Below are 25,442 nucleotides of genomic sequence, written 5' to 3' on the forward strand. Positions count from 1 at the left end.
ACGGCATAAGGCTTTCAATCCCGTAGGCTGACACCACTCTTGATTGCTTTTCATTTTTTGGGGGCCCATCTGAAAGCCATCTTTGGACACAATGTACCCTAGAAAGGGCACAGACTCCTGATGGAAGGCGCACTTCTCGAGCTTCACGTAGAGATGGTTGTCTTGTAGTCTTCAAAGTACCTTTACCACATCTGCCTGATGCTTCTGAAGGTCTTGAGAGAAGATCATTATTTATTTATTTTTATTTATTTAACAATTTTTTATATACCGGCATTCGTAGGACACATCATGTCGGTTCACAATTAACTGAGAAAGGAAATTACAATGAACGAGGATAGAGTCAACGATATTACAATGAACTAGGAACCAGGATAGAGAGAGTCAACGAGCAGGGATACAACTTTGTAAAACAAACTGGATGAAGATTATCCATGTTAAGAATAGGTATGCATCAGGATGTTAAGGATGCATTTACACTTAAGAAATTAACATATGAACTTATTTACAATATTAATATTAAATGCAGGGGCAGGGAGAGGGGGAGAGGGGGAGCGAGGGGGGGGAAAGGAGAGGAGAACGTAAAGGCAGTGGCACTTTCAAGGAAAGGCTGTTTGTAGGAAAAGAGGGGAGGGGTAGGGAAGAGGCAGCAGGGTGCTGGGGAGGGTGAGAGAACTAGAATGGTGAGGGAGAAGGGGGGAGCTGGGAAGGTAAGGGAGCGGGGGGAGTTGGGATGGCAAAGGGGAGGTTGAGGAGGGGGTGTGTAGGCTGAGCGGGAGCTGAGTAAGATCGAGACATGACAATGCCTAGGATTGGGAGGAGTTGGGGTATGCCTGTTTAAAGAGCCATGTCTTGATTCCTTTTTTGAAATGGCTCAGGGACGGTTCTAGGCGGAGTTTAGCAGGAAGGGAGTTCCAGAGGGTGGGACCCGCAATGGAGAAGGCTCTGTCCCGGGTAGTGGTAAGGTGCCCAATTTTGAGTGAAGGGGTTTGAAGGGTGCCAGCGAGGGTGTTTCTGGTGGGGCGATTAGTTTGACGGAAATGTGGCATGTCCTCAAGCCAGGGGGAGTTGTTTTTGTATAATGTGTTATGGAGGATAGTAAGTGTTTTGTATTGGGAACGGTAGGAAATAGGGAGCCAGTGGAGATCCTGTAGTATGGGAGTGATGTGGTCAGTTTTCCTGGTGTTTGTTAAGATTCTAGCCATAGCATTTTGGAGGATTTGGAGGGGTTTAATAGTGGAGGCAGGGAGACCTATGAAAAGGGAGTTGCAATAGTCGATTTTAGATAGTATGGTGGTTTGCATAACAGTACGGAAGTCGTGGGCGTGGAGGAGGGGCTTCAGTTTTTTGAGGGTTTGAAGTTTAAAGAAGCCCCCTTTTAGCAGTGATTTAATGTGGGATTTGAAGCTTAGCTGATTGTCTAGGGAAACTCCTAAATCTCTGACACAGGGCGGTAGTGTGTGAGCTTGTGAGGTGTTTTGATTCATTTGGTGGATCGAGTCGATTGATTGATTTGTTAGGATAAGGATTTCTGTTTTAGAGGCGTTGAGTGCAAGGTGGATATTGGAGAGGAGAGAGTTGATGGATGTCAGGCAAGTTTCCCAATATTGCAGGGTTTCAGTGAGGGATTTCCGAATGGGAATGAGTATTTGTACGTTGTCTGCATATAAGAAAAATTTTAGTCCTAGTTTAGAGAGTAGGTGGCAGAGTGGGAGTAGATATATATTGAAGAGGGTGGACGATAAAGAGGAGCCTTGTGGTACGCCTTGTGTGAGGGGAATGTGAGCGGATTCAAAGTTATCAAGTTTGACTAGGTACTTTCTGTGGTCGAGGTATGAGGAGAACCAGGATAGGGCTGTATTTGAAATGCCTATCTCCGCTAACCGTGATAATAGGATTTGATGGTTCACGGTATCGAAAGCGGCAGAGATATCAAGGAGGGCAAGTATATATGAGTGACCGTGGTCCATGCCTTTGAGGACGGTGTCAGTTATTGCAAGCAGGAGTTTTTCGGTGCTTCGGTCTTGACGAAAGCCATATTGAGCGGGATGTAAGATATTGTTTTCTTCTAGGAAATCAGTGAGTTGCATGTTAACCACCTTCTCCATGATTTTGGATATAAAAGGCAGATTGGAGATGGGCCTGTAGTTTGCTGGGTCATTGTGGTCGAGGGTGGGTTTTTTCAGTAGAGGCTTCACGATGGCAAGTTTCAGTGGTTCGGGGACTTTCCCGGTGGTGATGGAGCAGTTTATAATATCTGCTATTGGCTTTGCAATGGCGGAAGGAATGGTGAGGAGAATTTTTGATGGGATGGCATCTGCGATATGTGTGGCTGGTCGCATCTTCTTTAGTATGGATTCAACTTCCTTCGAGGAGGTGAGGTCAAGGGAGCTGAGATTAATTTTATTGTCAATAGGTAGTGGGTCTGTGGGGGCAGGATTGGAGGGGAGCCGAGTAAGAATTTGGGAGATTTTATTTTTAAAGTAATCTGCTAGTTTCTCACATTTCTCTATACTATTTTCTTCTTGGGAGGATGGGAAGGGCGATTTTGTGAGATCTGCAACGAAGGAGAATAAAGCGTTAGGATTGAATTTGTAACTGTGGATTTTTGCTGCGTAGAAGTCACGTTTGGCGTGCAGAGTTGCTTGACGGTATGTATGTAATGTATGTTTGTAGGCCATTTTGTGTGTGGGTGTAGGTTGTTTGCGCCAGGTACGTTCCTTGGCTCTGAGGTCTTGCTTCAGTTTTCTTAATTCATTGGTGTACCAAGGCTTTCTCTCGGTACGTGTAGGGGTTATTGTTTTGTGGATGGTGGGGCAAAGGTCATTGGCTATGTTGGAGATGGACTTGTCCCAAGATAGTAGAGCGGTATCTGGGTTAGTTAGGTCGAGGTTTTCGGTTACTTTGTTGAAGGCTAGGGAGAGTTGCTCTGAAGGACATGGTTTACGGAATGATATCTTTTTATTATGTGAGCTTGAGATCGGTGTTTTGGTATTGATGGTGAGATGGGCATTGATGAGAAAGTGGTCGGACCAGGGGATGGGGGTGGAGATGGGTGCATGGGGTGCTGTAATGCTTGTGTTAACAAAAAGGAGGTCAAGTGTGTGACCAGCTTTATGTGTGGGCTCTGAGATTAGTTGTCTGAAGCCCAGAGCTTTAAGGGTGACGAGTAGAGTTTCACAAGCAGGCGTAGTGGGATGGGTGTCTACATGGAGATTGAAATCTCCGAGTATCACTGCGGGTGTATCCGGTTTTATGTTGTCGGTGATGTATTCAATGAGGGGGGAAGGGTCCTGTTCAAGAATGCCGGGGGGGGCATAGACAAGGCAGACCTGCAGGGATTTGGATTTAAAAAGACCAATTTCAAGTCTTGGGGGGGGAGAGATGGTTTGTAGTTTGAGGTTAAGGTGTTTCTTGGTAGCTAGGAGTATACCTCCTCCTCTTGTTTTGGGCCTTGGGATAGAGAAAATGTCGTATGTCTGCGTTGGGAGTTGATTGATGAAAACATGGTCTGAGTTCTTTAGCCAGGATTCTGTGATAGCACAGATATCTGGGTTGGTGTCAGTGAGCAAATCTTGGAGTATGGGGGCTTTCTTTAGGATGGATTGTGCATTAAAAAGGGAAATGGCAAGCGTGGCCAGGCCAAGCAGTTGTGTGATGGGTGAAATCATGATGGGGACTAGGGATTTATGCTGGAAAGAGGGGTGGGGGTGTGCTGGGCGGAGGATCTGCCGGTGGGGGTGGTGTATGATGGATATAGTAGGGAAGCACATTTTGGGAGGAGAGAGACGGGTAATGGGGGGTGGGTGGATGTTGGTTGTCCGGTTAGGAGATAGGGTAGGATGTACAGTGAAGGTAGTACAATATGGATTATTTTGCTGGATATACAGTGCAGATTAGACAGAGCATATTTGTACAGATTATACAGAGCAGGTTTCACAGTATCGAGCTGGGAGCAATGCAGGTTAAATAGAGCAAATTTAAAACTGATTGTACTGGGAGCAATGCAGGTTATGCAGGTTAACAGTGCAGGTAACAGAGCAGGTAAAACATAGCAATGCAGGTTATGCAGGTTAACAGTGCAGGTAAAACAGATCAGGTTAAACTGGGAGCAATGCAGATTAACCAAAGCAGGTTTAGGGGGAATGTACAGAGCAGGATTCAGAGTGCTGAACTGGGAGCAATAGTGCTGTCGGGCTAGGAACAATAGTGCAGGGTCATGAATATAGTGCAATACAATGAACAGCTCCAGTAAAGTTAACTGAGAGGATAGAGTACATTGAGGTAAGGGTACTTACAGATGAGTGTAGGAGGGTGACGCGGATGATAAGTGGGAGAAGGTTGCAGCCCGCTTCCAAGGAGGTATCACTATGAATTATGTATGTTAGTTTACTCTTCTTGTAAACCGGTGCGATATGTATTCAGCGTTCTGATGACGTCGTCGATGCTGGGTGGGCCTCAGGAGATGGCGCTTGGTTGGTTTTGGTGTCAGCTGCGGTGGCGTCGCACGATCGGGTCTCTGCTGCAGAGTAAGGCTGAAGGGATGCTGGTGGCGGTAATGGTGAAGAGATCCGGCTTGTTCAAGTTGTGGGTCTCCTGTGCTGGGTTCGTGCTGTTGTTTGTACTTAGTGGCTGCTGTGAGGCAGATGCTGGGGAGTGTTGTAGAGGTTGCAGTAATGTGAAGGGGATCTCTGGCGGCACTTCGGGGCTGCACGAAGGGGCGCACAAAGGGGCAGGCCCCTTTGTCGCGCTCCTTCGGCGCGTGACGCACGGCGCGTGACGCCTGGACTGAAGGGTCTTTACAAGTCCAGCGAGGGCTGCGTGGATAGGCCGGCTGTCGCTTGTGCTGCTTGGTTGGTTGGGCTTCGGTGGAGGCGGGGCGAACGGCCCGAAGAGGACGAAGACGGCGATCAGGCTGCGGGTAAGGTCGGCAGGCCCGACTAGCCTCGTGGTCGGCGAAGGGGACCCGTTCGGGGTAGGAGTGCACAAGTGCTAGGCCTTACCCCGGTGGGTCCTCGGCGCCGATCGCGCAGGCCCTCTCTCCTGTCTCTGTCGCCGGAACGAAGGGAACGGCGTCTGCTGCGCGGCTCTTTTGAAGCACAGCGAGGGCTGCCTGGATAGGCCGGCTGTCGCTTGTGCTGCTTGGTTGGTTGGGCTTCGGTGGAGGCGGGGCGAACGGCCCGAAGAGGACGAAGACGGCGATCAGGCTGCGGGTAAGGTCGGCAGGCCCGACTAGCCTCGTGGTCGGCGAAGGGGACCCGTTCGGGGTAGGAGTGCACAAGTGCTAGGCCTTACCCCGGTGGGTCCTCGGCGCCGATCGCGCAGGCCCTCTCTCCTGTCTCTGTCTGGAACAGTAAGTCTCACAGGATTTCGTTCATCATATTCTGAAACACCGCTGGTACATTGCACAAGCCGAAGGGCATGATTTATCGCACAATCAAAAGTCCTGTGTGGAGGTAGAACGTCTGCTGCATGCTTGGAGAAAACGTCCTGGCCAGGTAATGATGGAGTAGTTGACATACATGGTAAGAACATAAGAAAATGCCATACTGGGTCAGACCAAGGGTCCATCAAGCCCAGCATCCTGTTTCCAACAGTGGCCAATCCAGGCCATAAGAACCTGGCAAGTACCCAAAAACTAAGTCTATTTCATGTTACCATTGCTAATGGCAGTGGCTATTCGCTAAGTGAACTTAATAGGAGGTAATGGACTTCTCCTCCAAGAACTTATCCAATCCTTTTTTGAACACAGCTATACTAACTGCACTAACCACATCCTCTGGCAACAAATTCCAGAGTTTAATTGTGCATTGAGTAAAAAAGAACTTTCTCCGATTAGTTTTAAATGTGCCCCATGCTAACTTCATGGAGTGCCCCCTAGTCTTTCTACTATCCGAAAGAGTAAATAACCGATTCACATCTACCCGTTCTAGACCTCTCATGATTTTAAACACCTCTATCATATCCCACCTCAGTCGTCTCTTCTCCAAGCTGAAAAGACCTAACCTCTTTAGTCTTTCCTCATAGGGGAGTTGTTCCATTCCCCTTATCATTTTGGTAGCCCTTCTCTGTACCTTCTCCATCGCAAGTATATCTTTTTTGAGATGCGGCGACCAGAATTGTACACAGTATTCAAGGTGCGGTCTCACCATGGAGCGATACAGAGGCATTATGACATTTTCCGTTTTATTCACCATTCCCTTTCTAATAATTCCCAACATTCTGTTTGCTTTTTTGACTGCCGCAGCACACTGTACCGACGATTTCAATGTGTTATCCACCATGACACCTAGATTTTTCTTGAGTTGTAGCACCTAATATGGAACCCAACATTGTGTAATTATAGCATGGGTTGTTTTTCCCTATATGCATCACCTTGTACTTATCCACATTAAATTTCATCTGCCATTTGGATGCCATTTTCCAGTCTCACAAGGTCTTCCTGCAATTTATCACAATCTGCTTGTGATTTAACTACTCTGAACAATTTTGTGTCATCTGCAAATTTGATTATCTCACTCGTCGTATTTCTTTCCAGATCATTTATAAATATATTGAAAAGTAAGGGTCCCAATACAGATCCCTGAGGCACTCCACTGTCCACTCCCTTCCACTGAGAAAATTGCCCATTTAATCCTACTCTCTGTTTCCTGTCTTTTAGCCAGTTTGCAATCCACGAAAGGACATCGTGGCCCACTTAGTACTGCCCTTTTTTTTTCCTCAATTTCCCTTGTGTTTGTCAAATAACATACCAAGGGAAGAAATTTAGATTTGTGGACCCGACCCATCTTGAGACTTTCCTATCAGATAAGTCACAGATATAATTAATTAGAGATAGAGGTGTATTAAAAAGAAGTCAAATTCTCCTTCCTTTTATGTTTTCGCTAATGAAATCCTAATCCTAGAATTATTGGGATTGGTTTATTATTAGCAAATGATATATAAATCTTGTATTTGTATATATAATAGTTGCCTTTCCTCCAATTATGTGAAATGTAAAACAATTATTGTTTGCGTGTATTGGTTATAAGTATTTAATTATGGTTGTGAAACATATTTCCTGTTTTCCTTTTCATGATATTGTCATTGAAGAAATTTAATAAAGTATAAATAATAAAAAAAGAAAATTGCCCATTTAATCCTACTCTCTATTTGTCTTTTAGCCAGTTTGCAATCCACGAAAGGACATCGCCACCTATCCCATGATTTTTTACTTTTCCTAGAAGCCTCTCATGAGGAACTTTGTCAAACGCCTTCTGAAAATCCAAGTATACTATATCTACCGGTTCACCTTTATCCACATGTTTATTAACTCCTTCAAAAAAGTGAAGCAGATTTGTGAGGCAAGACTTGCCTCACAAATCTGCTTCACCCTACTCGGTCTGAAGTGTCCTGGAGGAATTGTGGTCAAACAGGCACTTTCTGTCATTTATGGTGGACATGTTCTAAAGTTCAGAGTGTTTGGTCACAAATTGGTGGCTTATTATCAGAAATTTTGTCAGTGACCATTGCTAATGATCTGAAAGTATTTATTTTGTCTGTGTTTCTGGAGGATCTTCCAAAGTGCAGGTTGTGCCTGGTAGCCAAACAGTATTTACAGCTAAGTGTGAATTAGCCACTTTTTGGTCTAATAATGATATGCCTCCAATGTTGTTGGTTGTTAAGAGACTGTTGACAGTATTTTATATGGGAAAATTGACAGCTCTGCATAAAGACCATTTGGATGGGTTCCTTAGGGTGTGAGACCCATTCATTTGGTGGAGTAATCAAGATATGGTTTCAACTGGTATTTAAGTTTGGTAGTTTGTCATTGCCTCTCTTTGCATTAGATTTGGTTAGGGTATGTCTGTTTAATATTCTTTTATGGAAACTATTTCCCTGCACCTATTTTACTGTACTTGCAGAATGTATCGATATGTGCCTTGTCCAGTCATCACCAGGGACAATACTATATGTTATAGTGGTGATGACTGGATCGGGGCAGGGGAGGGAATAATAGCATTGAAAAGGTTGAACTGCATTTGCGCTGTATTTGGTATCACTAGTTTGTGTAAGTTTATAAGTTCAATAAAATCTTAATTGCAAAAAAAAAAAATCCCCGCACTTAAGCGGTAGAAGCAGGAGTTTTGTGAACAGGTGCACATCCACTTAAAATTCAGTGCAGATGTACATGCCACCAGAATGTTTTATAATGTGTGCACATATATGCAGGTATGTTATAAAAATAGCCGCGTCCCTGGGTGCGGGGTGATGCACGTCCACCTGTGCACCGATTTGAAAGTTACCGTCTTAATATTTTCTTGTTTTAGATTTATTGGTATTGTTTGGTATACTCTCTATGTATTCCTGTGTTATCTTTGTGATGTTTATTGTAGCTCACCTCAAGCCTGGTGGGTATGACAGGCAATAAATTTAATTTAACACTTTGATGACTATCAGGAGGAAAGTACATAGAATAGGTCAATATTCAGTAAAATATAAGCAGAAAATGTATCTGGGTAAAGTTACACCCTTAATTTATCCCATATATGTTTTTGTCTCCCACTGAATATCTATGAATAAAGTTATGTGCGTAACTTTCCCTGAATAAATTTAAGCCTGTGATTTCTCTGACCAGACTTAGACACATAACTTTAGCCAGAGAATGTTGAATCTGTGCACATATTGGTTAAAATTTAGCCTCACTCACAGCGTGCCTATATTGATTCCCCCTTGCTGTTCACATAAATTTTATGTGCACAAAATGTATGTGGTCTGGAGGGGAAATACTGAAAGCTTGGTTTGTATATGTAACTTGAAATGTTACCTGCAAAAAGGCTTTTAATATTGACCTCGGTGATGATTTTTTATTTGGATTTAATTATTCACCATTCCAAAGTTCAAAGCGAGTTGCATTTCAGGTGTACAGCAATGCTGTAAGAATGAAGAGAGTAAATTTTTCCATGTGATGTGAAACCATCATTTAGTAATAGAATATCTGGATTGCAGTAGTAAGGAAAGTAAACAAGGTTGGGGAGAAGAATTGTATTAAACTTTTACATTTGGCCTGTCAAAATATTAACTGGCAGATTTTAAAAGTGCCATGTGCTCCAAAGCCGGGCAATATACGCGAGTGATTCGGCCCGGCACATGCTGCACGTATTTTAAAAACCACGCGAGTACACGCGCATCTCCTGGTTCATGCACAAAATAAAAAGTTCAATAAAGGGGCAGGGCATGGGCTGGCGAAGTCTGTACCACGAAGTTTGTACGTAATATTTTCGCGGACAAGCGTGTGCCGGGGTCCCCTACCGCGGAACTTTACTTCTGCTATGGACAGCGTAAATAATAAAATGAAAACTAGGCTAGTCAGTGGGGTTTTAAGAGTCCTTTATTGGAGCGGACTGGGAGGGAACTGGGGAAATGCCCTATCGCATCACTGCGCATTTCTAAGAAAATTCCCTCCCTTGCGCGCGTGAGTCGGCACTCGCGCATACTTGCGCGCACCGATTTAAAGTCAAGTGCACGGGTAGCTGATTTTGTAAGATGCGGGCCGACGCGCATATGTTATAAAATTGACGTGTCCATGTGTGTGCGCATCGGGAACCGTGTGCACATGGTCGCCTGTGTGCGGGTTTAAAAGCTACCTTTCTGCTTTATAAGGTGCTATGTGCTTTGTTATTCATCTTTGTTGAATGGCCACTAAACAGGGAAAAATGTGACTCATTGTCGTAAGTGGCATTTATTGGTTCTATATAGATCAATATTTTTGTTGTCTTCCTGGCTGGGGAATCAGAAGCTATGGAAGCAGAACTACACAATAAGCAGCCTAATGTCCAACAATATCAAATTTATTACGTAGAATCAAATTATGCATTGAGCCCGACTCCAGCCGAGTTTCGCCCTTTTTCAGTAGGGCTGCATCAGGGGCTAAAAACATACAATAAATGACATTAAATAATGTAAAAATAAATTATTAAAAACTAATAAAAACATAAAATACACACACATTCAAATGAACATATAAAATGAACATATAAAGTGAGCATATAAGATGAACATATAAAATGAACATATAATTAGAACAAATAAAATGATAACATGGAATTTCGTGGTGTGAACATGGATCTGATTGAAAGCATTAGTAGTATATCATGTTTGTGAAAGTGTGTAATAAAAGAATATATATAAATAAATAAATAATTAAAGTAGCATCTGCAATAAAACCAGCAAAAGCATCTAAAAATGACAAGTACCTAAAAATTGGATATTGCCTTAAAATTATTGCATATAATATATAATCAGTATAAATGCCCAATGAATTACTCTCCAAGTGATAAAAAGGAATAAAAAATAGTTAAGACATGGTACAACAGGAAGTATTTTTAAAAAAAATAAACTCAATGCTTACAATTTGCATATGATTTTAAAGAGAACATTTTATTCTGGAAACTGTACATTGATGACATTTTTATGATATGGAAAGGCACCCCAGATCTGCTCAAACTTTTTCACAGTTGGCTTAATAATTTGGATTTTAACCTGCATTTTACTCTTGTTTTTAGTGAGAATCAGATTTCATTTTTAGATATTTTAGTTTCTTTTAAAGATGGTTCATTTTTTACTGACATTTTTAGAAAACCAACAGATACTAATAAGTTTTTACACTACGAGAGCTGCCACAACAAGTCTCTACAAAAGAATTTACCTTTTTCACAATTTTTAAGACTCAGAAGAATTTGTGGCGATGAAGAAACCTTCCAAAAAAGATCTGTAGAAATGTCTGTTAGATTCAAAGAGAAACGGTATCCACAAAAACATATTACAGCAGGTTATGTCAAAGCCTCCAACTATGACAGACAAACTTTATTACAATCCAAAGAGAGAAAGAAGAAGGAACGGGTAGTGTGCCCCATTACTTATAATCACATGTCATTTCAGATCATCAAGATTCTCAAAAAACATTGGTCGGTCTTACAAATCTTGCCCTGTTTTAAAAACAAACAACTGATGATTGCTAATAAGAGAGAAAAAAATATTAAAGAATATATCTCTCCCTCCGCTTTACCTCCCATTCGTTCGAAAGATATCAGACCACCTGGACACCGCCCCTGCGGAAACTGTTCGGTATGCTGTGTGAACATGAGGACAGATACATTACATATTCCAGGACAAAATAGGGATTTTAAACTTAACAAATTCACCAATTGTAAAAGTACAGCAGTTGTGTATATTGCTTTCTGTCCCTGCAATAAAATCTATATAGGTAAGACTATCAGACAATTTAACAAACGGATTATAAAACATAGAAGTAGCATTAAAAAAGAAATCTTTTAACCAGCCCACTAGTGACACATACCACAGAGAACAATCATAAATTTGAACAGTACAAATTTTGTGTATTACAACAGGTGAATGCAAATTGGAGGGGTGGTGATTTAGACCACCTCTTACTACAGATTGAACAAAGGTACATATTTGATTTTAAAGCTTTAGAACCTAATGGTCTAAATCTGGATATAGACTACTCTGTTTTTCTTTGAATGTATGTACTTATGTGGGTATTGCCTTTATTTTTTATTTTTGTTTTTATTCCCAGCTCTCCAAGTTTTATTATATATTATATTATTTTTTCTCCAGTTGGACATTGCACCTTAGTTCACTTCTCAGTTATTCCTTTTTTTGATTTTTCTTTTTTTTTTAATTTCACTATCAATTTTTATAATGATTTCTGTATGCAATTTTCATTATCAATTTTCACAATAATTTTTGAACCGTTGAGAAACAAATTTGTATGCTACATGTTAGTAAAGTAGCCACAAGAATTTTTCCATGGTTGCAAGTTGCTATCTAGCTAAATCAATCGTCGTCAATTATGTTAATTTCACTTTAGGGACTTGATCAGTTTTTTCATCCAAAAAATTTGTTTTTCTTTTTTTTTTCATTTTTTCCATTTTTTCACCAAGTCAGATATTAATATTTTTCTTTTGTGCAACATTGCATTTATCCGCTTTGCTGTTTACACATTAAGGTCTCTGTGAAGACAAGCTCCCATAGTTCTTCCTCACTTTTTTATCACACTTTCATTTATTGATTTATTCTATTCACTAAATTGCACATCATTTTCAATTAACATAACAGTAAGAATGGATCTATGTAATCTCACACATTAATCCCCCCCTTTTTACATTTGTTACTGGTTTTTTCAATTTCTTTAATAGCAACACCTTGGCACTGTTTTTTATCGTTGACACGTTGATATTCCCACTGATAAAAATTTAGCTTCATATTGTGATAATTTCCATATGTTGTAAGTAACACTGTAATAAGTTTACCAATAACACCCGAGCACTGCTCCTTAATTGCACAATATGTTCTAAGAAAATTGGTTTGGGTTTCTTTCCCAACATATCACTTATAGTTTTGTAAGTTACAGCAGTCATTCCATTTTTATTCATTTTTCATTCATTTTCACTCCATTTTGCATTTAATTTAGTTGGGACATATTAAAAATTCATTAATGTCCAAAAAATTTCATTAATGTCCTTCACATATGTTGTATTTTTTTGGTGTAAATAATATTTTTGATTTCTATAGTTATACACAGTCACTACATCGAACACCAGTAGAATTAGATCTAATTTGTAAATAACGCAATACTCTATAGACACGCCCCCCCCATTTTGATTGACACAGATTTTGGCGCGTTTTTCTATGCACTTTATAAGCAGTACACCGGCGCTGGCGTTTCAATGGTTACGTAAGAGACTGAAGTGATTTACTATACTGAGATCCTGAATGTTTGTTGTGCACCAGGTCGGCATCTAAATCCTGTAAGTAACATCGCCAAAAAGTCACCAGATCACTTTTTGTTCTGTCAGCATCTGAATTTTTTTAAAAACTTATCCGATCACCTGTTTTTACTTCTTGTTCCATTCATTTATAAGCAGCACGCCGGCGCTGGCGTTTCAATGGTTTCGCAAGAGATTGCAGTGTTTTGCAATACTGAGATCCTGAATACTATATCTGTTTCAAAGTGTGTTGCATACAAGGTCAGCATTTGAATCCTGTAAGTAACATCGCTAAATATCATCAGATCACTGTTTTTTGCTTTGTTAGCATCTGATCCATAAGTGTAAATTATCCAATCACTTTTCTTCATTTTTTTCCTTAGTAATATTCACCGTTGCTTAAATCTACCACATTACCGTTTTTTCATGCACACTGAGTTAATGTCTGATGTCTGTAAGGAACATCACCAAATAATACTTGACCACAGGCTGTTCCTTTGATCCATATCTAGTTTCCATTTTTATGACTTTTTTATCTTTCTCATATTTTCATTTGCGTTTTTCTTCTTTGCCTTTTCTTTTTTGCACTAACAGCTAGTAATCACTAGATCACTATTCTTCTCCTTTTTCTTTTTTACTCATTGAATCATGCACACTGAAGCCAACATTTGTATCCTGTAAAGTAACACCGTTGTTAATCACCAGATCACTGTTCCTGTTTTTGTTCATTTATACATGGTACTCACATTTGTTCAGCTATTTTTTCCTTTATCTCATTAATATTCAACGTTTTTTCATGCTCACTAAGCTAATGTTTGAATTCTGTTATGCACATTGCTAAAATCACTTGATCACAGGTTCTTTCTTTGGTATTTACTTTGATATTATTTTTTTATTATTTATTATTTTTTTCATTTTTTTCATTTTCTCTTTTTTGCACTAATAGAAATCTCCAGATCACTGTCTTTCTTTTTGATTTGGTTAGTCATGCACACTGAGTCAACATCTATATTCTGTAAAGCAACACTGTTGGAAATCACCTTATCACTGTTCCTTTATTCATTTATAGTATTCATATTCAAGACATATTTTTTATAGTTGTAATTTTTAGTTTTTGGTTATATGTTGTATTTGGATGTTCTACACGCCAGCACTTTTTATCTATTCAGTTACCTTTTTTAACTTATGGCAATCTATCAAATTGCAAAGACAGATTGCATTCATAAGCTACCCACAAATTTACTATTTTTAATTTCTCTATCAACTTCATAGGTACTTTTCACAGCTTTACTCACAACTCCTTGATGAGGATTTTAGATTATCATATGCAAATTGTAAGCATTGAGTTTATTTTTTTTAAAAATACTTCCTGTTGTACCATGTCTTAACTATTTTTTATTCCTTTTTATCACTTGGAGAGTAATTCATTGGGCATTTAAGGCAATATCCAATTTTTAGGTACTTGTCATTTTTAGATGCTTTTGCTGGTTTTATTGCAGATGCTACTTTAATTATTTATTTATTTATTTATATTCTTTTATTACACACTTTCACAAACATGATATACTACTAATGCTTTCAATCAGATCCATGTTCACACCACGAAATTCCATGTTATCATTTTATTTGTTCTAATTATATGTTCATTTTATATGTTCATCTTATATGCTCACTTTATATGTTCATTTTATATGTTCATTTGAATGTGTGTGTATTTTATGTTTTTATTAGTTTTTAATAATTTATTTTTACATTATTTAATGTCATTTATTGTATGTTTTTAGCCCCTGATGCAGCCCTACTGAAAAAGGGCGAAACTCGGCTGGAGTCGGGCTCAATGCATAATTTGATTCTACGTAATAAATTTGATATTGTTGGACATTAGGCTGCTTATTGTGTAGTTCTGCTTCCACGGCTTTATTAAGCAGCCTTCCTTGCTGTTTTGTTAGAATCAGAAGCTATAACATCAGCTGTAATGCAGACAATTGGAAGAACATTTTTGGGTATGTACTTGCAAGGACAGGTAACCAAGAGATGAAAAGTTGCAGTTTAGATATTGCTGTACATAAATAATGCTGGTTATCAAAGAATCTACAACTGAATCTAGCAACATAACACAATCCCTGAATAATATTGGTAAACTAGAAGAATATAGTACCAAATCATTATTGGTAACTGCTTTGCTGGACTTTTTTGTGTGTTCTCAGGTAACCAAGAGAACATTGAAATGTACTAAAAGTAGAGGTCTAAAACAGTATTTTATTTTTCAGAGTTATAACTTGCCTCTTCTTTTCTGGTCTTTTCCCAGCTTTTTTACTTTAATAGTCTCCCTGAGATTCTTGTTATTATTTTGAAGCGCTATGAATTTCACACCACTGGCTTCAGGAAACTAAATATCGAGGTGTCTGTACCATGTGAACTGAAGATTCCTGAAGGAAGTAGGACTGATGATGTGAGTAGTTGGATTTTCCTCAGAACCAAGGCAATTCTTTTTCTGTTATTTCTATTTAGTCAAGGGAATACAGAAAGGATGAAAAGTTAGGGATGGGGAAAAATATGGACTAACAGTTCTTTATTAAGGTCTTTTCAATTTGAACTTCAGAGTTTATCAATCCTGCTTAGAGCTTGAGAACAGGTATTACTGGAGAACCCCCAAACAGCTCCAAATCAACCAAACAATAGACAGACCTGAAAAAATCTGCACAAAACATGAAAAAATTCTCAGAAAAAAAATTAATTTTTTTTCTCACAATATTTTAAAACACTGCAAAATTCTGCATGCTTTGGGTCTGATCTACTAACCCATGGAGAGTTAAGTGGGAATGGCCTGGTAACATGGTATACATTTCTTGCAGTATTAGACAATTTGCATATAATGGAGCAGAGCCAAAGCCAAGCCATTTGGCAACTATGGCCTAGTGGAAAAGTGCACCCTGACCCTGAACACAACATACAATACCACAAACTGTGAGACTCTGTTAAATGTAGGGGGCTTTTATTTTTATTTTGACCCAGCAATTTCCTCCTGCTCATTTGGGCTTAGGTGGAACCAGTATGGGGATCCTGGCGCCATGAGCCTTATTTATAAAAATGTATATAACCTGCTCTATGGGGTACAAAATTACATGCATATTAAAATTTGTAGCCATCAAGATTCACAAACAATATTTATACATCCATGCATCAAATACTGTTCACCATATTTAAATTAGTTTTCTAAAACTGTAGTAATGATCATGGACAATATTTTTATCTGTATCTCATGGATAGATTAGAGGATTTAGTATCATCACATATATCGAGTGTGCATAATGTAAGAGAGCTGGGGAAACTGCCCACAAAGTTTCTTTTTGAAAATATGGGAGCCAGCCAGAACCATAGGTTTTTGCACATCTACAGACTGCTCCTGCTTTTTAGTAGATACAAAGTCAACATCATAAAGCATATGCAGGAATTTCAAAATGAAATCCGAGCATGATGCTTACTGGTTCTACTCTTCCCCTTAAAGCCCTGCGCTCCCCCAACTCACACCTTCCCTAAATGCAATAAAAAATTATACATGAAAAAGAACATTGGAAGTCCAGTTTTCTGAAGTAACAATATCAATAACATATTTACAAGTTCTGCTGTAGTGCCAACCAGAAAACTCTGCAAAAAAGATACTTGGAACTCATGCCTATAGAAAAGTGTTAGGTGTGTACTTGGCCTTGAGAAAGCTATGAGTAAACTAAATTACAGTTAAGAGTATAGTAGACCTTCCACACCAAAACAGCACTAACTGCCAGTAATCAAACAGTAACAATCCTACCTATGAACCAGGTCCTAGAACAAGTCAAGCTGCTATAGATCTCTACACAGAAACTACAAGCTTGCAGAATTCCTCACTTCAATAATGCTTGCAAAACACAGACCAACCTTCAAAACCAGAATAAAGGGACCATAAATTATGAGTAGAAATATGTTGACAAAAACTGAACTGGAAACCTCAACAAGCCAGACTATGTATGCAGTACAACAATGGAAAAACAATAAAATCAAGAAATATAAAGCATTATTCATAACTGTAAAACCTTTCTAATAAAAATAATAAATATTTAAACATTTAACATTTTTAATTTTAAAATGTTGTAACCCACTCTATCTACAATATTTATTTTTATATAAAATATTTATTTCCTACTTGTCAACCATTCTTTTTTTATAATTATATGTTTATTGATTTTTCATATTTAGACATGTAATAACATAATTATTCAACTATAACATAAAATCATCTCATCTCAGATCATAAATACCATCAATATTTATAGTCTAATTATGATATAATCAAATAGTAACATTTCAATCATTATCTGTAACCAGAGGCATAATGAAAATATAGGGAGATATAAAGAAACAATAACCAGTAATTAACATTGTATTCCTGCATACATTTAAACTATATCACTGGATTGCGAGGGATTTACTTCTAATCTCTTTTGTTCAACAAACGTTTTTAAGTGATTGGGGTCAAAAAAGATGTATACATCTAATAATTTCTTAATCACACATTTGCAGGGGTATCGCAGGGTAAATGTGTATCCCATTGTAATCAATTCTTGTCTAAATAGCAAAAATTCTCTCCTCCTTGCTTGTGTTGTAATAGATAAATCTGGAAAGATTTTTACCAAACTTTCGTAAAACGTAATGGGGTACTTAGCAAACTATTGTTTCATAACATTATTAAGATCAATTAAATTAAGAAAAGATACTACTAAAGTTCCCCTATCTATTATTAAGTTATTTGTACTTTCAAGGAAATTAGTGAGGTTGCCTTGAAAAGGCATTTCCTCTGTTATTAAGTTTGGGTCTTTCTTAGGAAGAAAATAGCAATGACTAACGACAGGGATTTCATTTTCTAGAAAATTCACTGTTTCTATCCAAAATTTCTTTAACGTTTCCATCATTGTCTGCCCAGCCACCCGAGGGAAATTGAGCAAACGAAGATTTAAACGTTTACTATGATTCTCAAAAATTTCTAATCTTCTAGACAGTGAATCTCTATCCTTTATTACCAAACCTTGGAATTCCAAGTTCTTTTTCTCCCTATCCTCTAAAAAAGTAATTCTTTCCTCAGATTTTCTAACTGTATCACGGATATCCATTATATCCTGCTGACCTTTCCCTGCCATTGTATCGACTTTCTTATCTAACCTCTTAATATCCATAGACATTTTAGTCATAATATCCCAAAGCAAATCCAGTGTTACCACCGGAGGTCGTTCAGGAGTCTCTATATGGCTACCATCTGAGACTTGATCTTGTGTCTCATTTCCAGTCCCTCTTAAGATGTTCTCAATTTGGGGTTGTGACTCAGCAGTATTGAGTTCCTCGGGTGTGCCTATTATAGAGCCCTCTGTTGCCCTGCACATAGGTGGTTTATCCAGGTTCGGACTCAGTGAAGCCTCCTCCATGGACTCGGCTACTCCTCCCAAAGTACTCGAGCCAGCGGTATCCTTAGCCACTGGGGTTTCTGCAGGAGCTGACAAAAAACGAACAATTTCCTGTTGTATTGGTGACGGGGGCGGTAGAGAAGGGTACACCCTTATTCTGCCCTTCCATTTGGGGGGCATTTTAAGGAATCTTTACTATACAACAGGCTGTTCGTTCTTTGATACAATGTTAAAATATTACTTGCCTCTGTGGCAGCAAACTCCGGCAAGGCTTCACCTCCAACTCCTCCCAACGCCGAACGAAGCCGAACAAAGCCGCGCGCCCCTTAGGTGGCGCGCCGGCGGCGGTGGCGCGCCGATAGGACGCTGTTCTTATTGCGTCTCTCGGCCCCTCCCGCTGACGTCGGGGTAGCTGCCACAGGAAACCAGGAAATGGTAATGCAAAGCTCTCCGGGTGCCTTCCCTCCTCCGAAATCGCTGCAACTCAGGTACCTCTGGGACGCTGTTCTTATTGCGTCTCTCGGCCCCTCCCGCTGACGTCGGGGTTGCTGCCACAGGAAACCAGGAAATGGTAATGCAAAGCTCTCCGGGTGCCTTCCCTCCTCCGAAATCGCTGCAACTCAGGTACCTCTGGGACGCTGTTCTTATTGCGTCTCTCGGCCCCTCCCGCTGACGTCGGGGTAGCTGCCACAGGAAACCAGGAAATGGTAATGCAAAGCTCTCCGGGTGCCTTCCCTCCTCCGAAATCGCTGCCTCTTGTCAACCATTCTAAGTGGGAAATGCGCCTTCTAATAGCCAGTGTGCCATGCTCCTGTTTCTGCTCCTGACTGGTGGGGGAGGCTGATGATTCTTCTTGTGGCCCAGGAAACAACACTGCTCTTGATTGCAGAGGAAGGTGGACCTGTGCAGACTGTCTCCACTGGGTAGCAGCATTGGTATTCATTTTCCTGTTTGCCCCTCTACCTTCAAAGAAGGCCTGGGGGGGGGGAGGGGACAGCAAGAGAAGGCACAACAGTTAATTTTCTTATATGTGTATGCCGTCTATCGCCAAAGGACGTGGACACTTTATAACATACGTGCATATATGCGCACATGGTATAAAATAGGCTGAACACGTGTATATGTGCGCACAATTTTATATGCATGCAGGCATGTGCGAACAAATGCCGCCTCTACCACATAAATGGGGGAATTTTATAAGGACTCATGCTGACACCATTACTAGTTTTCCCAGTTTGTTCCCTGTTCAGGGATAGGATTTCAAATCCCCTCTAGATTATTAGCCTCCCTTTCCACCTGTTAGTCCCAACTCTTAAAACCCGCTGACTAGCCTAGTTTTTTTGTTTTGTTTTATTACTTACATGCTATCCACAGCAGTAGTAAAGTTTGTGCGCAGGGACCCCAGCGCTCGCTTGTGCATGTAAATACTTATGTGCACATTAGATGTTAAAGTCCCAGAATACCTATGTCCCGCCAATGGCCCGTCTAGACCACGCCACGTCCTTTTTGGGCTCTCTCTCACTTGTGCGTGTACCAGGAGATGCGCATTTACATGGGCTGCTTTTTAAATCACGCGTTGCACACTGGCCAGACATACTCCCATATCTCCTGGATTTAGTGCACACCAGGCTTTTAAAATTCACCTGCAAGAGCACTCCAGCTCATTCAGAATGCTGCAGCCCAGTTAATTTCAGGTTGCAGTATTTACAATCATATCCCTCTTTTGGAATTCCTGCATTGGCTTCCGATAATTTGGAGATTGAAGTTCAAAGTCATTTTATTGGTTTTTAAGTGTATCCAAGGCCTAGCTCCTGTACATTTTAATTCTATTCCAAAGATATATCAACCGGTGAGGAATTTACGATCTGCCTCTCAGATGCTATTAGAAATTCCCTCTGTTTGCCAGGTAAGGCATTGTGAATCCAGAGCGCGGCTTTTTTATTCTGGTCCTTCTCTCTGGAATGAACTTCCTTGAAATTAAAATCTGAAATTTCTGTTGTAAAATTTAGGGAAGTTTCTAAAAACTTATCTGTTCAAGCAGGCTTTTGACAACTAGTCACCACCCTGTTTTAAAACTGACTCATTGCTTTGTAAGCTTAAAAATGATTTCAGAACAGCCTATTTAAAGTTACACTGATTTTTTTGTGAAGGAAGCAGTATTTTATTTTAGAGATTTTAAGTTTTAGGAATTACTTTATATTTTTTCTTTGTGTTTTTTAGTTTCATTTATTTAGTTTTATGTTTTTAGTCCTTAGTCTGGTCTGATTTCATTATCTGATAGGAAGTTTTTATTGTTTTGTTTTTAGAATGATTATATTTTGTGTTGTACATGTTAGTTTATGATTCTTTGTTTATGCTTTTATGTATGCTTCATTGTAATCTGTCTAGTAGTTTAGATAAACGGAATATACATTTTATATATAAAGTATTGCGGGTGTGAACCCTTGGACCAAGGTAGATTTGGTGCAGTCTGCAGGGAGGAGCCCTGCAGGTCCCCACCATCAGCTGGTAGAGTTGGCTGAGGCAAAGGCCCAACTGGAGCTTCACCAATACCAGCCCTCATTCCCTTTAACTTAAGCTCTTGGGTGCTGGGGCCAGCTGGACTTAAGTGCAGGCCTCTGCTGACGAGGTGAGGATCAGTTGAGACTATAGAGTTGCAGGCCAGGGTCTAAGGTAGAAGGAATAACAGCGGAGTCGAAATCTGGCATTGGTCCGTGGCAGGCAGAGGTCAGTGGTAGTAGGAGATCCATAAGTGTTGGTGTCCAAGTAGGAGTCAAGCCAGAGATCCATCTGAGGAACACAGAAGAATGGAGAGGCAGAAGGGAGGCGAGGAACAGCATAGGCAGGATAGAAGACACTGAAGACTAGGAAACGAAGGGTGAAGACTGACCACGAAGAAGACAAATACTTAAGAGAACGAACCAGACTGCCAAGATGAGGACCAGGAAACCAGGAACACAAGCAGGAACACGGAGCAAACAGGAACGCTAAGGCAAAACGCACTTCAAAAGAAGTCAACTTATTCCCGAGGCAAGGAAATGTTGCAGAGGTGGCCTTAAATAAGCAGGAGCTCCTGATGTCATCAGGAAGCGCCACAGATTTCCCGCTGCGGGCCCATTAAATTGAAGCTGTTCGGGTGCACACCTAGGGACAGCCCGAGCTGGAGTCAGCAGCATGTTCTTGCAGAGTGTGTTGGGCCAGTTGGACACAGTGAATGTCTGCTGTGGCATTGAGAAAGCTTGATCATGGGTTAGGGCTGGAAGTAAGAATGGCGGCCCCGTGCCATGGACTGCCGAGTGCAACAGAAATAATGAAGCTCCCATGAATAGTTAATGTTTGTGTATTGTACATGTATTGTATATTCTTGTATAGAGGAAGTGTTCTGGAAGGCCTGGCCCCTGACCCCCAGGTTTTATCCCTTTCCCACCCCATAGGATCTCTGCCCTGTCATGCAAACTCCTCCTCAGTTTTGATACTACAGTTCACTCTCTTCCTCCCCAGGCTCAATCCCTTCCATTTCTTTCCCCCCTCCCAGACTTGACCCTCTTCATCTCTTTTCCCCTCTCCTCATGGCTTGAAACCCTCCCCAGTCTTGATCTCTCCATCCCACTCCCCTCGGCTTGTTTTCTCTCTTCAACTCCCCTCCAAAGTTGACCCCTTTCTCTGACTCTCTACTTCTTCAGGATTGACACCCCCTCAGTCCTCCCTACCAGGCTGGACCCCCTAGCTCTCACCCCCCAAACTCAACCATCTCCCAGTTTTCTCTTTCCACCTCTTCCTCTCCCCACAATTTACTCTCCCTGTCTCTGCTCCCACAACTTGACCTCCCCTCCCAGTTCTCTCTTTCTCCTCATCCCCTGGTAAAACCTCCAGCTCTCTTTTTCTGTTTGTTCCCCTTTTCTCTCTTTTTTCACTGCTCTGATTGATGCAAAGTCTGTGAGTGCTTTTTATCCACAGTCTTTGCACCATTTCTCAAAGGGGAAGTACGCATATACTTTTGCTTTGATGCTTACTGCACATGCACAGTCTGCACAGTCACTTTCATCTGCTTTTTCTATAGGTAGAACTTTGTAGGGAAGATACGTATGTGGATTTGAAAATGCAATTTGCGTGCATGTTTTTCCTCCCTCGACCTAAACATGCCTTGGGGAACGCCTTCTTTCACTGCAGCTAAAAGTCCACAGCTTGTTCCATACCACTAAAATTTTTAGCTGCGTTGAGGGCGGGCAATTTTCAGAGAGATTATTGTCGTAGGCAAAATGCTTTGAAAATTGCACCCCCGCCCCATGCTTTACATTTAAAGATGTCAAAGCTTTAAAATTGTTGTGTTCAAGTTGTGTAGCTCACATGATCAGGGGCATGACAAAATAATGAAACAATGGAAATAAATCGTGATATAAACATTGCCAACAAAAGAATAGATGTAAGTACTTCTACCCTTATTCTCATATAGGAGACAAGAATCAGGAAAAATAGGAGAGAAGGAGATGACACATGAATGGTAAAACACTAACATTGGTTCTAATCTCCCTCTGCAGATTTCAAGCTGCTTTCTACTTAACTATAAAAATAGCAGTGATTTTTATTTTTATCATATGTTAAAGCTGCAGTTTAACACAATTTGTCCACAGATCAGGTAAGTATATAGAAAAGTGTTGATGAGGATCTGCAGTTTGAGTGATTTATACTAGACACTTAAAGGTTTCAACAACCTCATCTCCTCACCATCTCAACTCGTACAGGCCTTCAACCTTACCATGTTTGACTTCTCCAGGACCTGTTTCCAATGTTAATTTCATTTTTTCAGGTTTAATACGCTAGATGTAATACCAATTCCCGATTTATATCTTATTGCTCTCAAGACTTTTGCCTTGTTACACGTCGTTACATTCACCATTCATGCTTACTAAGTCTGCTGTTAATCTAAGTTTTTGATTCTATCTATAATTCTTATTACATGTAATAGATGTAAGACTAGATTTCGGTTTTCTATAATCTTTTACTAAGTTCGCCTCATTATTTGTAACAACATGTTCGATGTATTTTCTAACTTTAGTTGTCTGTAAACCGACGCGATATGTACTAGCACATGAACATCGGTATATAAAAGCCTTTAAATAAATAAATAGATAAACATTGTAAATGTAAAACCTTCCCAGGGACAAAGTGTGATGCCTAAAGGACAGAACCAGACAATTAATGAGGCATAAATTCTGTGCTACCCTCCCCAAAGAATTAAAAAAAAAATACTGAAATGTTTCTATCTTTTTTACTTATTTATTTACATGTACATTTGCCCAAGGCAAAGTTTTTGAACAATTCCAGTGTACCAGCCAGTGACCTGCAGTCTTCTCTTGCCTTTCCTGCAGAAAGTCATCCAACAGAGGTACAATCTCTTTGCAATCTGTCACCATTTGGGAGGAATGAGAGGTGGTCATTATCTGTCCGAGATAAAGTCGTTTGAGGATAATCAGTGGTACAACTTTAATGATGCTTCTGTATACAAGGTAATGGTGATTTTGGGTGATGACATTAAGTTATGTTTTCCAAAAATTTCTGAACCATTTTTCATTTTACTCACAAATTTGATATATGTTTTCTGCAGCAATATTCCCTGGCCCTGTCAAAAAAGAAAGATATATTAGGCCTAGTGTACAAAGTTTATGAGTTTCTAGCTTGCTGGCCACTAGAAACATGAAGATTCTCACAGACTGTGCCTGCCTGGCTCCACTGCAGCCGTCCATGAGAAACCTGTAGTAACTCTATTCCTTTAACTAGGGTCATCCATGATAGACTGGGTTACTAACTAGTGCATTGTCAGCTGACTAGGCCAAGCAGGTCCTGGATTTGCTTCACATATATATTGTACTCATAGAAATGCTTTTCTTAGAAAGTTTGTACTGCCTGTCCATAGATGCTGTAGTATAAAACTAGGATTAGCTCAGCTTAATCAGATGACATGGAGTCAACTAGGAGCCCTTGCATTGGGCTAGGAGGTTCACTTAGGATCCTGCCCACATCAGACACTCAGCATTATATTATCCCTATTCATAGTAACAAGGTAATGAGGGCAGAAAAAGACCAAATGGTCCATCCATTCTACCCAGTAAGTTTCTTAAGGTAGTAAATGCTGCTCTGTGCTGGTTACTCCCAAACCTTTTGTTAAGGGAAGTAATATTTACAATCAAAACCAAGCAACTGTCAAACCTATAACAAAATTTCTGCTAGCAACAACTTTATGGGATGAGCAGACTTCTTGATAATTCACAGAATGCTGCTTTGAGCTTGGTTTTTGGGCTTGGCTGTAGAACCCCTTTGAATTAATTTACTGTTATAAACGCTGAGGATTGCTTAAAGCTAGAAAATGAAGAAAAGAGTGCATGGGGGTAACCTGCACAGTGTGGCAGTTACTACTGTTAACAGAAGGCATAGGGATTACTACCCTTGACCAATTAGCCTTGATGCTTTGAATGCAGCTGCAAAATCGCTCGCTGCTTCGACAGCAAGGAGGAATAGGGGAATTGGATTCAGATGACAGCCAATGTTGGGCCCTGACTTTTACAGTTTGGGATATTGGTGCACAGACATTAAGGAAAAAGCACAGGACTGCTTCCATGGCCCGTTCCAAAAGCAAAGCACATTCAAGCAACATAGTATGAATTATCAAGAAGGTTGGTCATCCCATAAAGATGTTGCTAGCAGTAATTTTGTTATGGGTTTGACAGTTGCCTGGTTTTGATTGTAAATATTACTACTCTTAACTTAAGGCATAAGACTTGAGGGTAACCAGCATGGAACAACAGTTACTACTATAAGAACTTGCTGGGCAGACTGGATGGACCATTTGGTCTTTTTCTGCCATCATTACTATGTTATTATGAATATAGTAATATAACGCTGAGACATTCATTCAGATGCTGCTGCATCAAAGTGTATGAAGATATTGAGACAATACTATAGCTAGGTCACCATAACAACTTGATGAAATTCGGATTCCCTCCTATTTGTATGCTGTAAAGAAATTTAAAAAAATACAGAAGAGGAGGATGTGTAGATTTAAAAAGGCAGTGCGCTCTTCCTGTTTACATTTGTATGTATGTGGCTATTTGGTAAGTATTAAGGTTTGTCATGATCACATAAAAGAAAGCCATGCTTTATGTATGTTGTGCAAGATTTAAAAAATATACCCAGCAAACTATGATCCTCCCTCTAGATCAGGGGTGGCGAACTCCAGGCCTCGAGG

The 25,442-nt window shown here is 40.1% G+C and overlaps 1 protein-coding gene across 3 annotated transcripts in view; it reads left to right on the forward strand.

Moving 5' to 3' along the window:
- The window catches only part of LOC115082694 (ubiquitin carboxyl-terminal hydrolase 47-like), a 134,866-nt gene that overhangs the window by 86,649 nt on the left and 22,775 nt on the right, over positions 1–25,442 (forward strand). For all 3 annotated transcript variants that reach the window (XM_029586891.1, XM_029586889.1, XM_029586890.1), the window contains 2 exons: positions 15,076–15,219; positions 23,569–23,706. In XM_029586891.1, coding sequence (XP_029442751.1) covers positions 15,076–15,219; positions 23,569–23,706 — 282 coding nt within the window. The remainder of the gene's footprint in view (positions 1–15,075; positions 15,220–23,568; positions 23,707–25,442) is intronic.

This window comes from Rhinatrema bivittatum, unplaced genomic scaffold, assembly GCF_901001135.1.
Source record: "Rhinatrema bivittatum unplaced genomic scaffold, aRhiBiv1.1, whole genome shotgun sequence".
In the NCBI taxonomy this organism is placed as follows: domain Eukaryota; kingdom Metazoa; phylum Chordata; class Amphibia; order Gymnophiona; family Rhinatrematidae; genus Rhinatrema; species Rhinatrema bivittatum.